This window comes from Emydura macquarii, unplaced genomic scaffold (genome assembly GCF_026122565.2).
Source record: "Emydura macquarii macquarii isolate MOO-44397 ecotype Brisbane River unplaced genomic scaffold, CSIRO-AGI_Emac_v2 contig_2994, whole genome shotgun sequence".
NCBI classification, from domain to species: domain Eukaryota; kingdom Metazoa; phylum Chordata; order Testudines; family Chelidae; genus Emydura; species Emydura macquarii.
The window spans coordinates 687,095-702,145 of NW_027133131.1; the positions used below are offsets into that span (position 1 = coordinate 687,095).

General features: G+C 48.8%; 1 protein-coding gene across 1 annotated transcript in view; it reads left to right on the plus strand.

Moving 5' to 3' along the window:
* Positions 1-2,429, plus strand: part of SCN8A (sodium voltage-gated channel alpha subunit 8) — a 90,067-nt gene extending 87,638 nt beyond the window's left edge. The window contains exon 27 of the mRNA XM_067529814.1: positions 857-2,429. Coding sequence (XP_067385915.1) covers positions 857-2,004 — 1,148 coding nt within the window. The 3' untranslated portion in view covers positions 2,005-2,429. The remainder of the gene's footprint in view (positions 1-856) is intronic.
* Positions 2,430-15,051: the final 12,622 nt, after the last annotated feature.

Below are 15,051 nucleotides of genomic sequence, written 5' to 3' on the forward strand. Positions count from 1 at the left end.
TTCCTACCTCTACAAACAAGGATATAACCTGCCTCACAGGTGTTTTATGAGGCCTAATTCATTCATGCTTATAAACCACGCTGAGACTGGCCGCTCTAGTGCCTCTAGACAAAGTAGTATTTGTTTTTTGTCCTCAGTCAATGGGGGATTTGCAGCTACTGGATTCCAGTTTGGATTGGAATTAATGACTGAAACTGGCTTCTGGAATTCACTTTTTGTTTTCAGATTTGTGTGTCTTTTATGGCAAATGAATAAATTACTCCAGAGGCACTTGAAAGTTGGCCTGCAACCTATTGGAAAAGTCCCCATATCTTTGGACTAACGTGGCTCAGAGTATAGAGATTATCCTGCAGCTCCAGATCAGAGCCAGCTTTGACTCTGAAACTTAGGCCCAGGTCTCAGGATCTATAGGCTCCTAACCTCCATTGATTTCAATGACCTTTGAGAATCTGGGCCTTCATTTTTAAAATTAACCTTGCAATAGAAGGTGGGCCCACAGGCCAATACAGTGAGGACTCTATTGCTCCACTTGTGCAGATCTCTTTCATTTAGTGTGATTAATAATTATTGCCCCCATAAGATCCTGGGGATGAATAACCAGGGAAACAGAAGTCCAAATGCCTTCATGCCCTTGAACCTTAAAATCCTGAGACGAGTTGCCAGTTTCAGGCCCTAGGTGCCTAAACTTGGGCACCCAAAAATTGAGGCATGCAGACTTAGAGGTCCCTTGTGAAAATTCAAGCCAACTTTTCTCTGCCAGCACTGCCAGTGTTCCCTTGCCTGATATCTGGTAAACAATGGAGACTGCATGTGTTTAAACTGGGTTATAACATTTTCCCCCTACCCTCTTCTTTAGGAATGTTCCTGGCTGATCTCATTGAGAAATATTTTGTGTCGCCCACTCTCTTCCGAGTCATCCGACTGGCCCGTATTGGCCGCATCCTGCGTCTCATCAAAGGGGCCAAGGGGATCCGCACTCTGCTCTTTGCCTTAATGATGTCCTTGCCTGCCTTGTTCAACATCGGCCTCTTGCTGTTCCTGGTCATGTTCATCTTCTCCATCTTTGGCATGTCGAACTTCGCCTACGTAAAGCACGAGGCTGGCATAGATGACATGTTCAACTTTGAGACCTTCGGCAACAGCATGATCTGTTTGTTCCAGATCACCACCTCGGCTGGCTGGGATGGCTTGCTGTTGCCTATCTTGAACCGGCCGCCAGACTGCGACCTAGATAAGGAGCACCCCGGGAGCAGCTTCAAGGGAGACTGTGGTAACCCCTCAGTGGGGATCTTTTTCTTTGTCAGCTACATCATCATCTCCTTCCTGATCGTGGTGAACATGTACATCGCCATCATTCTGGAGAACTTCAGTGTGGCCACGGAGGAGAGTGCTGACCCGCTGAGTGAGGATGACTTTGAAACCTTCTATGAGATCTGGGAGAAGTTCGACCCTGATGCCACGCAGTTCATTGAGTACTGCAAGCTGGCGGACTTCGCCGATGCTTTGGAGCACCCACTCCGCGTCCCTAAGCCTAACACTATCGAACTCATCGCCATGGACTTGCCTATGGTAAGCGGGGACAGGATCCACTGCCTGGACATCCTGTTTGCCTTCACCAAACGTGTGCTGGGGGACAGTGGGGAGTTGGACATCCTGAGGCAGCAGATGGAGGAACGGTTTGTGGCATCTAACCCTTCCAAAGTGTCTTATGAGCCCATCACGACCACGCTCCGGCGCAAGCAGGAAGAGGTCTCGGCACTGGTTATCCAGCGGGCTTACAGGGTTCGCTTAGCAAAAAGGGGCTTTATTTGCCGAAAGTCTGCCTCTACTAAGCTGGAAAATGGAGGAACAAATCGGGAGAAAAAAGAAGGCACCCCGTCCACTGCATCCCTCCCATCCTATGACAGTGTAACTAAACCTGAAAAGGAGAAACAGCTACGGGTGGAGGAAGGAAGACGAGAACGAGCAAAAAGACAAAAAGATTTCAAAGAATCCAAGTGTTGAGACAAACAAAAATAAATGTTGTACAAATTTAAAATAATTTGCAAGCAAAAAGATTGTTTACAAACTTCACAAAATATATCAATATGGAACAGCTAAGGAGACACCTGAAGAAGATCTTATACCAAACGTAGTCTGCTTACTGTGTGACAAAGTTGCATCTAAAAGCAGTGACCTACCACCTGTTTAAAGGACTCTTCTAAATGAACATTTAAAAAGAAAAAAAGGATTTTCTATTGTTTGGACAGGTGGCTACTGCATGTTCCACATCAATCAATGCAACTTAGGACAAACAAGCAAAATAAAAACCACACACACACACAAAAAACAAATCCCGCTGCTAGGATTAATATATTTTCCAAAGCAGCCAAAAATTGATTTTATTTTCTCATTTTGTTAATTATCAAGAAAATCCAGAAGTCACAATGTTAAAGGGTTTGTTTGTTCATGCAAAACTAATTTGCATTCCTACATTTAGTTAAGCAGCAAAAAAAAAAAAAAAAAAAAAAAAAAAAAAGGCAAAACAAAAACTGAACAAAAAAAGAAACAAAAATCCACCCATTTAGCCCATGTCATTTGATTGTCATAGTTTATTTGGTGTTTATTATCTGCATACTATTTTCTTACATGGGCTTTACTTGGTTTGGGAGATGGGGTAATCAGGTATCTTCAGCCTGGAGACTTGCTCAGGCTGATTCAAAAAAAAATTGTGCTTGTTCAATGCATAGAAACGATTTGCATGATGGCATGCTGTGATCAGGAATCATGCATGAAGAATCATTAAACCACAAGACACTCAATATTCTTCCACAACAGTTGGTTAAGCCATAAGTTCGAGGCACTCCACTGACTATCACACGCTGTATTTGGAGGTTAACCGTAAATATAATCATGCCCTTCACCAGTATTTACCAATTCGTAACAATCTCTGTCATACACCCTCAGCAGGAAAAAAAGAAACAAGCAGATGAAACGTGTGTGTGTGTGTGTGTGTGTGTGTGTGTGTGTCTAACAACCTGTCGTTTCCATACAGCCGTCTTTTGCACATTTAAAAAAATAACAATCATACAAAAAAAACCCCAAACCTTAAATATTTCTCTGGATCCCATCTGAGGGGAGACTATAAAATTCAAGAATGTCTTGTATGACGATGTCACTGTAAAACCAAAATGTAGGGCTTAAAACTACCAGTCAATAAGTTCATTTGTATCCTGGAATATTTATTACTCAGCTGCCATACTGCAGCAGACATTTTTTAGTGGAGAGATAACAGTAGGAAATAGCATATTGCTTATGCGGGTGCAATTTTGGGAACTTTACGTAAAGCAATCTCAAATGGGGGACCATGTACTTCCAGTGTTCAGTTGTGTCCCATGTCCATCAGAGTCGTTCCTTTCCTGGGGTGGCGGGGGGGATGAAACCCAGGTGGATCTGTGAAATTCTGAAGTTGTCTTTACACTCTTCCATCATTACTACTTTCTGCAGCTTGCACTTGATGCTGCAGGGTTTTCTTGTTTCTGTAGCGACAAGGTTTTTAAACGCAGTGGAACACATTACAGTTGACGATAAAAGCAATGTGACATGGGCCAAGTGTCTGATGTCATGTGCCTTCACCTTCTCCCGGTTTGACAGGTTGTCACACAGTAGTAACAGAAAGGTCCTGCAGGTGTGGGTAGACGCTAAAGCTACCTCTCGACTAGTCTGATCGCTGAGTGGGAATCGTTTTGTGGGAATGTCACCAGGAAAGCTCAAACTTTTGTGTTTCTTTGTAAGGCTATGGGACCCTCAGACATTCTGTTTGTGTCCTCAATCGGCCAGCCAGCTGTGGCTCCCCACTCTGGGTGATATTTTCTTCAGAGCAGGCTTGTGGAATAGATCTTGCTAATGGGAAAAGGTAGCAATGCCCTGAAACAAGACTGTTTTCCAGCTGCAGCGTGTGTATTGTTTATAGTGCTGCTGCTACTTTACATTTTGAACGGTTTTATGACATTACTGCATTGAATTTGTAGTGTAGTATGAAGAGAAACAGGATGACTGAACACAGACCAAATAAAATGTATCCGTCAAAGGACAAAAATAAGACGGCAGCACTTTTAGATGACAGGAGGAAGTTTGGTCTCACAACCCAAATGACAAGTGTCACTTAAAACAAAACAAAAACAAATGATTTGTCAGACATCTGTGCCAAGCTGGGCTGTATAAATGCATAGTCTAGTCATTATGATGTCAGTGGAGGAGTTCTTCCGTACTGGATAACACAATGAAGGACCATTTCAATCCTGTTAGATTTACCCCACTTACTACTAGGCTATGATGTATAATAAAGATGAAAACTACATACATATGTACAGGCTACATTGTAAACAGCACAAAAAAAAGCTGAAACGTGTGGTTAAACTTTTTAAGAGAATATTATAAATACTGTAATATATCATTTTATTTTATCGGCATGCCTTTTGTAAATACAAAGATTAAATAGAACGGCTTCTGGCTTATGCCATTGTCCATGTTTATTTTTAATTTTTAAAATATTTTCCTTAGATTTTTAGATGATGTCAGCCAATGTACATTCCCCACCCCCCAAAAAAACAACTCTACACCCCAAAATAGATACAAATCAATGCTTTAGTGCAAATTATCTTTAGGATGACAAAAATATTTTTTTGTTATTCCAATGTGCAATAAGTTCTCTGACCATTTCTATGCAAGATTTGGCTAAACTTCTTCATTGTTCTGAAGTTGGGCTATCAATCTGTAGGTGAAGCTTAGGACATCTGCTCACACTGGCAACTTCATTAAGCTACTGGAGTCATTCTAAGTAAGACTTCCCTGTGTGCGCTCTCTATTTTTAACAGTTAGACAATTTAACAGTCTCTATTAAATACAAAGACCATCCTTAAGCAATCTGTCTTGCTGAAAAATAAAATTAACAATTTCCCCAACTGTTCAGGGACAGCAGAGTCCATGCCCCTCCTCAAATGAAAATTCCCATGTTTTGCTTTGTTTTTAAACAGTTCCTTTCTGTAGCAAGTATCTCCCTTAGCCACAGTTCAAGCTGCTGAGAGAATTGGTCTGCATCTTTGCGAACCTTCATGCAGTGAGATTGAGGATGGAAAGGAAGCGTTGGTCTGAAATAAAGCAGTCTGGATGATAGCTTCATATACCATATCATTACATAGAAATGTATATACAGTGTGTGTGTGTGTGGTGTTTTGGAGGGGGGGAGGGTTGGTAGTAAGGTCCTCGGTGCAGAATTTATATTCCAGATTCAGGGTTGTGGGAACAAAACAATAGGCTGGGGTCAGATTAAAATGCATTGCCAGAAGAGTTAGGCTGTAACAAGTGGCTCCCCCCCAGCATGTGTAAAATCCTCCCTCTTGTTTCAGTTCATTCATTGCCCTGTTCTTAAAAGAGCCGGGGCGGGGAAAAAGGAGAAAAAAATTATCAATTTAAACTGCTTTACTGGTCTATTCTCTGTCCATACTTTTCTGGTCTATTTTCACCTTTTTTTTAAATACAGAAGCTAATGTGGAAGAATAAGAAAAAAACCCAGGACCAGAGACCACACCCAGGCTTTTGCATTATTTAGTTTTCTTCTGCACCAAATGTTAAAGCTGTGCAAGCCCAGTACTGAAGATCAACGTATCAGAGACCGTGTGGTGGCTCATGGTCTGTTACCAACATGAGCACAAATTACATTACTATACGCCAAGCGAAAATGAAATAAACATTACCCTCTTTAACTGTAGATGGTCAGGGGGTCTTGGTGTCCCATTTATTTGACTGGTTGCTCCCCCCAACTCCCCTCTATTCCTTCTTGCTGGGTTCTGATTTTTTTTAAGTGTATAAACGAGCCGAATGAGACTTAACTTTGTTGCAGGGGAAGGTGGTAGGAGTGTTTTTGTTCTTGTTTTTAATCTGAAGCGTTTACACTGAGAGATTTGTGGCCTTCAGAGGCTCTTTGCTGGTATCTAGCAGACCGTGTCTCGACCGCTCAGTAACCCCCCTCGCTCTCAGTGCCAATCAGCAGCCCCTGTTGGTCTTGTCATCAGAGATGACTGCTTTGAGTGAGCACAGTGACTGCAGCATGTTGATAGCCACTGAGCAGGTCGGTGGCCTTTGTGAGGCCAAGTGGTGGCTTTTGGTTACTATCTTAGTGAACGCATCCTAAGAAACACCATCGTATCTGGCCCTCAGTCACGGGCAGGCTCCACAGAAGCCAAGGCTTGAAGGCTATGCAGCCCCCTTGCTCCTGGAGGTGAGGGAAGCTTGCTCTGCTCATGCTCTGTCACTGTGCAGGGCACTTCAGTCGACAGCATTTTCAATCCAATCCTTTGGTTAAAGTCACTTTAAAAAAAGATAGACACCAAAATAATGGTATTGAATACCTGACCTCCTCGCCAAACAAAGCAGGGCTTGTGCCGGATGGCAAAAGCAGCAGCAGCGGAAGCCAGAGAACCCAGAGGCCCGTCACTTGAGTTAAAGGAGCAGCGCCATTGGCGATAAGGCTGAGAGACGCAGCTGCCCCGTGGTGAGCAGTAGTACGCAGGCACGTTACACAGAGCAGTTGTGTACACGTCTTTTCTTTCCAATCAAAGGGCGAGGCAGCGCATTAGCTTCAGGGGCTAGTTACGTCTCACTGCCGGCCAGGTTTTAAATCAAAACAGTTGCAAGTCAAATCACCTCGGTCTTGGTTTAAAACAGTTCTTCCTCAGAGAGGATTTTTTCCCCCCAAACTGCAAAAAAAAAAAAACCCCAAAACCCCCAAACCAACCCAACCTATATACCACAAATCTACTTCCCTCACATTGGTCAGTCTCTGGTCACAAGAGCCCAGTACTGAACTAGCTGTGGGAGCTGCAAGCCAGGTGCGTGGTGCACCATGTTAATTTGGCGGGACGCTCGCGGGCGGTGCCGCGCTGCACGTGGCTTTGACAGTCACTTTCACACAGGAACGCTAAACAAACAGCCAAAAGTTAGAGGAGGAGACAAATCTTCAAAATTTGCCCTTAGCAAGTTCATTGCGTGTTGTGATTTTATAGCGGGGGGGTATGCGCGTGCGCATGTCTGGAGGGTGTAGTCTGCATAGGTGAGGTGAGGAGTGTTTTCCAGTGGCTAGAGCAGGAGACTGGGACTCAGGACTCCTGGGTCTATTTCCAGCTCTACCGCTGACATGGTGTGTGACCTTGGACAAATCACTTAACCTCTCTGTGCCTCAGTTCTACCCATCTGTCAAATGGGTGTATAATGACCTACCTCACAGGGGTGTTGTGAGGCTTAATTAGTTAACGTTTGTAAAGTGCTTTGAGATTCACAGCTGAGTGCTATTTAGATGTGCACAGTAGAATCATGGACTAAGGGGGGAAATGGATGGGACCATAAATGCTGCTAAATGAGTCATTTTTAAACTGCACTGCTCCTGTGAACCCAACTTCTCAACAATGATCAGGGCAAAGATTTTTTTTCTTTTCACTTTGTGTGCGTTATTTGTTCTGGATGTGTCCCCCCCTGCCTCCCCGATTCATCCTCCCTAGATTTTGTTCTCTGTTCTGTTTTACATAAAAAAGGCGGAGGAAATAAGTGGGGCTTGGGGGTGGAGAAAGAATGTAAAAACACACAGTGGGCTGGAAGGCTGACATCTAAATTTTGCTTTCCTTTGTACTGTACATCTTTTTACTTTGGAATTTGCAATAAAAAGGTATGTCCATCTTGTTTTAACCTCTTCTCGTGGGTGACCTGTCACTTTGTTGCCCTGTAGCAGCCGCAGGCATAACCCTTCATAACCAAGAACCCTGGAGTTTACACAGTGCTGGCTGCTGCAGACAATGCAAACAGCTGGCTGGCTCTGACACTGGGTTCCAGATGAGGTGCGTATAGGCCCCTGCCATTACCTAAGCTGCCAAAACGCCCCTGGTTTGCATTGAAGTTAAAAGTGAGTGGTTTGCAGGAGCAGGTGCCGGCTGGCGCTACGTACTTTAGCTAAACACACAGGCAGTTTGGGCTACACGATAGACCTGGCATTTGGACGCTGCGGTGATAGGTTCTGGGCTCCTGCTGTACCTTTGTTCCTCATCTCCAAGCTGGGATAAAGATATTGAGCTTCATTGTCTCATCCATGACAGTGAATCAGGCAGGATTTAGTGTGTTGTTTTTTTAAATAACTAAATCTGTGCTTCATTGAGCTTGCAGTGCCACCACCCTCCCTGAAGGGTTCAAATTCCTGCACACACCATGAGACATTTTCTCCAGGTGATGAGGGAAGCACGAGTACATTACGCAATCGTGGGCAGCTTTTCCAGAGGCACTCTGTGTGTAATGGCAACCGGTGCCTTTGGCGGTCTTTCCCCAGCCCTGCCCAGAGGTGCAACCTACTTGTCAAGCATGTTGGCTGCATCAAACCCGCTACAGCACAGTGGGGGGACATGAGATGGAAAACCGTCCAGCTGCCAGCATGGGGCAATACCAACGTGTGTCGTACCCCCCCCCCCCAACAGCCGACCCTTAAACAGTCGCCACAGGAGCTAAAAAGATTTATGGGCCTCTGCCCCAAGAGGGGACAAACCAACAGTCCCAGCAATTGTTCAAGAGCTTCTCTTACACACACACACACACACACACACCCCCCCCCCCCCCCCACACACACACACGCCTCCATTTCCCAGCTTTAGGGGCTATTCTGAGACATTAGCTGGTCCGGGGGGGCACTAACACAATTGAGGGGCTAGTTGTGATGTTTGTTAATGCTGATGGACATGCTCCAAATTGCAGGGGGAAGAGGGATTTTTTTTTTTTAAATGCCTGCGCCAATAATGTGTCAGAAACTGCGCTGCAGGTGCCGTTGATGGTCATGTGACCCGTGTTGGTGTAAAACAATGTGCCTATTTCATTTCAAGCCAGGGACAAGGGGCGCACACAGGCATTGTCACGTAACCCGCAACATTGCCTTGCCACCAAAAAGCCAACATTGTATGGCACATACGAATCCTCTGCAAGAGGCCTAAATTCTGGAGCTGAGGCATTAGAGCAGCATGAAAGTAGCGGCTCACAACTGCCGCCCAGAGGGACAGAAACACGCCTTAGCGTCGGGACACTCTGACGCCAGACTGTGCTTCTCACAGCCAGCGCTAAGCTACTGTATTCAGAAAGGTGGTTACATGCCAGCTTAAGGGGCTAGGCGAGCTGGAAGGTAGCCCTGGTTTTGGGGTGGCGGGCCTCTTTTTTGTTCTGTTCACATACAGCACCTGGCACAATGGGGCGGGGGGAGTCTGGGGAGGTAGGGCCATCGCTCAGCCAGCCTCCTAGCATCTAGGCTAATATAGCTGGGTACAGGCAAAGGACAAACCACTACCCAACGGTCATGGGAAGCTCTGTATGTACAAACAACTTGCTTTGCTCAAGGGAGCACAGCCGAGGCAGGTCAGGGGGGGGGGGGGGGGACACGACACACGGGGACGACACGACACGGGACTTTGGGCTGCGTGCAGGGAGAAGATACGTGGCATGCAGCGTCCTACTGGGAATCTGCCACACGCTCGAGGTAGCTCCAGGGTCAAAGCCGGCCCCTAGTCATGTCAATGGCTCTTTCCCAGTGACTGCAATGGGACCGGGGTTTTGTGTGGGGGGGGCAGGAGGGCTGCACAGGGCCCGACAGCCTGACGACAGCGCCTGACCAGCAAAGCCCAAACGAAAGGCCGCGCTGTGTGCCGTCACAGAGCAGCAGGCTGTGGCGTACAGCGCGCCAGGCACCGGCCTCGCGTACTGAGCGTCATGGCGCAGCAAGCGCCGGCCCTGAGCCCCACCGAACAGCTAGAGCTGCGCACCCCGGCGCAGCAGCGCCTCGCGCTCAAGGGGCCTTGGGATGCAGGCAGTAAAGGCAGCACCACCACCCACAGCCAGCAACCTGCCGCTGCTGCGTCGTGACAACGGGCCTGCAGTCGTGTGTGGGCCCCACTGAGCCTGTGCTAAAGTCAGTGCTGTAGGCAAGCGCTTGCAAGGGCGTTATGTGTCACGGCCGCCAATTGGGGTTGTTTTGCGTTAGTGCTTAATGAGGGGGCGGGCGAAGCCCACCCAGCCGCATGGGGAACCCAAAGAGACGTGCCCGGCAGAGGTAAAACCATCCCGAACACCCAGAAAAAGAGGGCGGGGGGGGGAAATAATGAGCCTTTTGCTAGGGCCCACCTCTAACCCAGCTGGTAGGGGCTATGGCCAATGCAGGCGGCTGGCAAACAGCCAGAAACCCAGACCGCTGAGCTGGACCAAGCCAGACACAAGCGTCCCTTTGTCCTAGCTGCTTGCACGGGACTGCAGACAATCCAGCTAGCGCAGGGGTCACAAATAAGTCTCTGGCTATAGACATGGGTGAAATTAATGTCAGTGCGAAATGGCTGAGCTGCCGCACTCAACTGTCCATGACTAGAACAAGTAAAGCAGACTGTAAAGTAGTCCAGCAGGAAGCCCCCAACAAACAAAGCCCTGCAACATGCCCACGCAGTTGTCTGCTGCCTGGCCGGAGCACAATGCACTTGCATAGCTACAGCGTGTGCCTACGGGACAGGCTCATTTTCCTTACTGAGCTGGCTGGCTGGGGCAAGCCGACACTTGGTGACGCAATGGTAAAACTGCTCTGTGGCACTAGGCACAAACTGTACATAGATGGAGTCAGTCCATTGAACTGGGCTAGTGGGTTGATAAGACAGTTGCTTGACCCCCTTGCCAGCCCGCATGGGAGCGACAGCCATGTGTAAAGGCCCCACCAGGTGATAGCTGCCTGTGGGATCGACCCACACATGCATCACTGACAGCGAGGTTCCTGGTTACAGGAGCCCCATGGCTTGGGAACTGGTTTGAGAGCTGCTCTGTCCTCACCAGAGCCTTGCATGGAACCCGCTGTGACCCTGGGTGTGTGGCCAGCACCTTACGCAGTCACTGACCGGACACACTCAACAACAACCAAGTGGAGCATTAGAATATAAAAATACTAATTAAAAAAAGGCTGCAGTGAGCACTGTGCCCTGGGATGAGAGGGAACATGAGGCCCCTGCTCAGGTACCCTTGTCCCTTGAATGGCCTGACTCAGGCAGGGAGCAGGCTTACAGGGGGAGGTGTGGGTTGGCCCCCTATGGAAATAGGGACCAGCTGCCAAACAAAGTCTGCGGGATTTGGTTCAGGCATCATTGAGAGTGTGCCTAAACCCATGGGCTGCGACTTGCCCTCTGACCTCACCCGCTAGCATGGGGCCATGGGAGAAAGGTAGGGTCCCAACAGCTATTGGCCTTGGCACCTCCATTGTCAAGACCTTGCCCTGCACAGCACGGTGGAAGAGATGGGGCTTTAGCACACTGCAGAACTAGGTCCCTACTCATAATAGGCAGTTGCTGGACTGGCATATCTGATCCCTGTCCTCCCATGCGAGCGATCTGCTGCATATACATGACAGTGCAAAGGGGCACCTCGCCACCTCATCCTTAGGACAAACTTGGTGGAACATGCTTCTGTCACAAACTGCCATCTGCCCACACCGGTGGGCAGGCGGGACATGCGACATGCTGACGAGGCATTCCCCAATGCCTGGAGAGAAGCTCGTGCTGTCTTGATGCCAGGGACTGGAGCACTGTAAAAGTGACATCACAACAGGTTTTGTATCTTTCATGTCTGCTATTCTTAGCATTAACTCTGCATCTGTTTATTAAAGTGTCAGCTCCAACTTTTGCATGCTGTCAGAAAGGGTTAAACCCTCGCCTTCAGCCAGCTGAAAGCCCTGCCTGGGTTTTTGAGCAAACAGCCATTTCTTGGCTGTCTCTCCAGAGGCTGCAGCCAGGAGTTCAGGACACATGACCGCAGGTTTGCTTTTCTCCTTGTACCAGGAGTAGAGGTGACAGCTTAAAGTATGATTGGGGGCCTCACAGCAAAGGAAAAACTCCACTACAAATGCATTAGTGCAGCATAAATGCCTGACTCAGCCCTGCTGGGAGCTGCTCGGTCTCAGTAAGAACAGCCTTACTTGCGTGAGCCAGGGCATAGATAGGTTTGCAGAAAGCATTTTCTGTCAATTCACATTTTTAGAAGATGGGGTAGCAGATTGCTGGAGAGGAAATACACGCTCCTCCCCGTTCCATGTTCCTGTGTTGTTACTGCATGAAGGGACTGAGCAAGAGAACGCCCTGCAGCGGACTGCAGGAGAAAAAGGGGAGGAAGCGGCTGGGTCAGGCTCACAGCAGGTGGAGCAGGACAAATTCTGCTTAGCCCTGCCCATGCTCTCAGCAAGCGTGTAACGGAAGTGAGGCTAAAATATGATCAAAGGTGGAGAAGAAAAAGCCTGGATTTAGTGACTGACCCACCCCCAATTTCAGGAGCGAGGGGAAGCAGCTCAGCAGGAAGGGTGGCTTACTTGCCTACATCACGGACGTGCTTGGAATTGGTACTGCCAGCCCCAAGCACTCAAAAATCACGAGTCAGGTCTCACAACGCCTTCTGATTTTTAAAAAGTCACAAACGTGGGGGCCTTTGCATTTCCCTTCTGGTGTCTGAGCCTTAGGTTACTCTCCCTTCTCATGTCCCAGCTCTTCTACACAAGCCCAAGGACTAGAAGCATCTTTAAATACCCCAAAAAATAGATAAATCCCCCTCTGCCCACCCTGAGATTCTCACATGGGCACTTGACAAGCCTTCTGATAACACCAGGTAGGTTGGCATCCCTTGGAAGGTTGATTCTCATCCCCTCTAACTAGCCAGGCTCCATAGCACTCCCCCTTATTTTCAGGGACTCCAACACATTTCCCTGAGTTGCTCACCCTGTGACACTTGTGCACACAGCAGCATCACCTTGTGGTGATCTTGAGAATGCCCTTGCAACAACCTCACTGCGTAGCAAATCTGGATATCCAACTAGATTTGGGGGAGAGGAAGGAAGTCAGCTAATTGCCTCCCCCTCGCCCCGAAACCTAAAGGACCCTGTTGTTTGTGTGTGCATGCAGCAGCTTCAATTCCCCCTAATGCTGAGCAGACCAGAGTCTAAACAGAGACTCAACACAAAGGATTTGCTACAGAACTGGGACATTCCCCAGGCAAACCATCTGTGCTCATTGGATCTGCTACTCTCAAACTGATTGGTTGGCCAAGGCCCTGGCTGACCAGGAGTCATGGGTGCCTAAAGATGCCATGGCTTTCTGGAGTTGGGCTATTCCTGCAGAAATGGTATGCAGTGGCCTGCTTGGGAAAGGCAATCACTCCGTAACTAGGGGCCCACGGCACTGCCGTTCTCAGAACTGAAACAGTGAGGTCAGCATTCTGGGAAGCAAAAATGACTCAAACACACAGAAATGCCGCTGAGTAAGCCCTGAATCAGAGCCTAACTCTCCAAAGTCTAAAGGGCGGGGGTTGTGTTTGGAGCGCGTCACAGCCGAGTGCAGCAGCCAGCCAAAAGGTGTGTGGGGGGGGTGAGGCCGGTGGGTAAGAATGCTGTTTGTTCAGGGGGGCTTTGCTTGAGGATCCCCAGCTCCTTGCAGACAGTAGTGAAGCCCCTAGAGGAAGGAGGCTAATAGGACCAGGTCCATTTCACAGACAGGAGGGAAATGAGCCATTGAGACATTGAGCTCACGTTTGTAGTCCCTGACTTTATAAGGGCCCAGTGCAGACAGCTTGGGCGAACACTCTCAGAGCTAGCATCAGTCCCAGGGCCCATGTGACCGCAAAAGGCCAGATTTCCAGAAGCACTTCCTCCCAGCCCTTCCTCAGTGCTTTTGAAAATCTGGCTGATGAGTAGATGTGCCTATCAGCATCTGGATTCATGTGTCACTTCTTTCCATGCCAGATCCAACTGCTAGCCACCAAAGCTCTGCTGTACCTGCGCTTCCTCGCATACTATCCCAAATAAGGCCACACAGCAGCCTGGTTCCAGAAGGGGCTCTCACACAGTCTAAAGAAGAGCGGGAAGCGGGAACCTCTGCCTAACAGCCCTGCAGAACGACCAAACACTTTCTCTGTTTTTTTGTTCCAGTCTTAACCCCGCTGAGTGGAAGCCAATCGCCCTCAGCTGTGTGCTGAACTAGGCTGCAGCCATGCCTCAGCACAGTGCTGAATGCAGATCTGGCCCCCAAGGGACTGAGTCTCTGTGCCCTGCACCTTGTGTTGTGAATAAAGTGCTACCATCCTGCTCTGATCGCATTTCACACCCATTTTGCACAGATGTAAATGATGGTTGCACCAGGTGCAGGGCTTCTGCCCTGTGCTGGCTAGGAAGGAGTCAAGAGGGCCCTTGGAGCAGCAGCCAATGGGAAGGGGTTGCAGGCTAGCCAATCAGGGCCTGGGAGCCCAGTATAAAAGGGATCTGCCAAGCAGTGCAGGGTCAGTCACTCCCAGGAGCTCAGGGAGGGAAGGCTGGCTGCCCTGCAGGCTAAAGGAAAGTGGCACCCTGGACAGAGCAGTGGCTGACTGCTGGGGCTCTGCGTGAACTCGGGGCCATGATACAAGGGCAGAAGAGGTACTGGGGCTGCAGGAAAGTGGCCCAGGGAAGTCTGTTAAGGAGTTGGGGGAAGAGATGGTGCAAGGTTGCTGCACACAGGGTCCCTGGGCTGGGTCCCGGAGAAGTGGGCAGGCCCAGGTCCCTCCTCCACTTCCCCCAGACTGCTAGTGGAGTTGTGGTGGACTGTGGCGGCCACTGAAGTAAGTGGCAGAGCTAAGACTGTCGAATCCCCCAGAAGGGGGGGTGGGGGTGGGTGGGACATGGATTGTGGCTTGGCCCGGGGGCAGAGACCGGAAGGAGATGCTGTGGGTCCTGATGGCAGTGAGAAGGACTCCTGGGGAACCCCAAGGCTGAGTGACAGAGCACAGGCCGCGGATGGAGGTGTCAGCTTGAGCTGTTCCCCAGAACACCAGCAGCCGGCGATGGTACGGAGACGAGTGGTGCGAGTCAGTCACATCCAGGAAAAGCAGTAAGGGACCTGCAAACATCAGACCGAGAGCGGAGGTCCATCTTGCCCAGTATCTTATCTCCCACTGCAGCCACTATTAGATGCTTCAGAAGAAAATGCAAGAAATGCTGCAAGGGCAGGT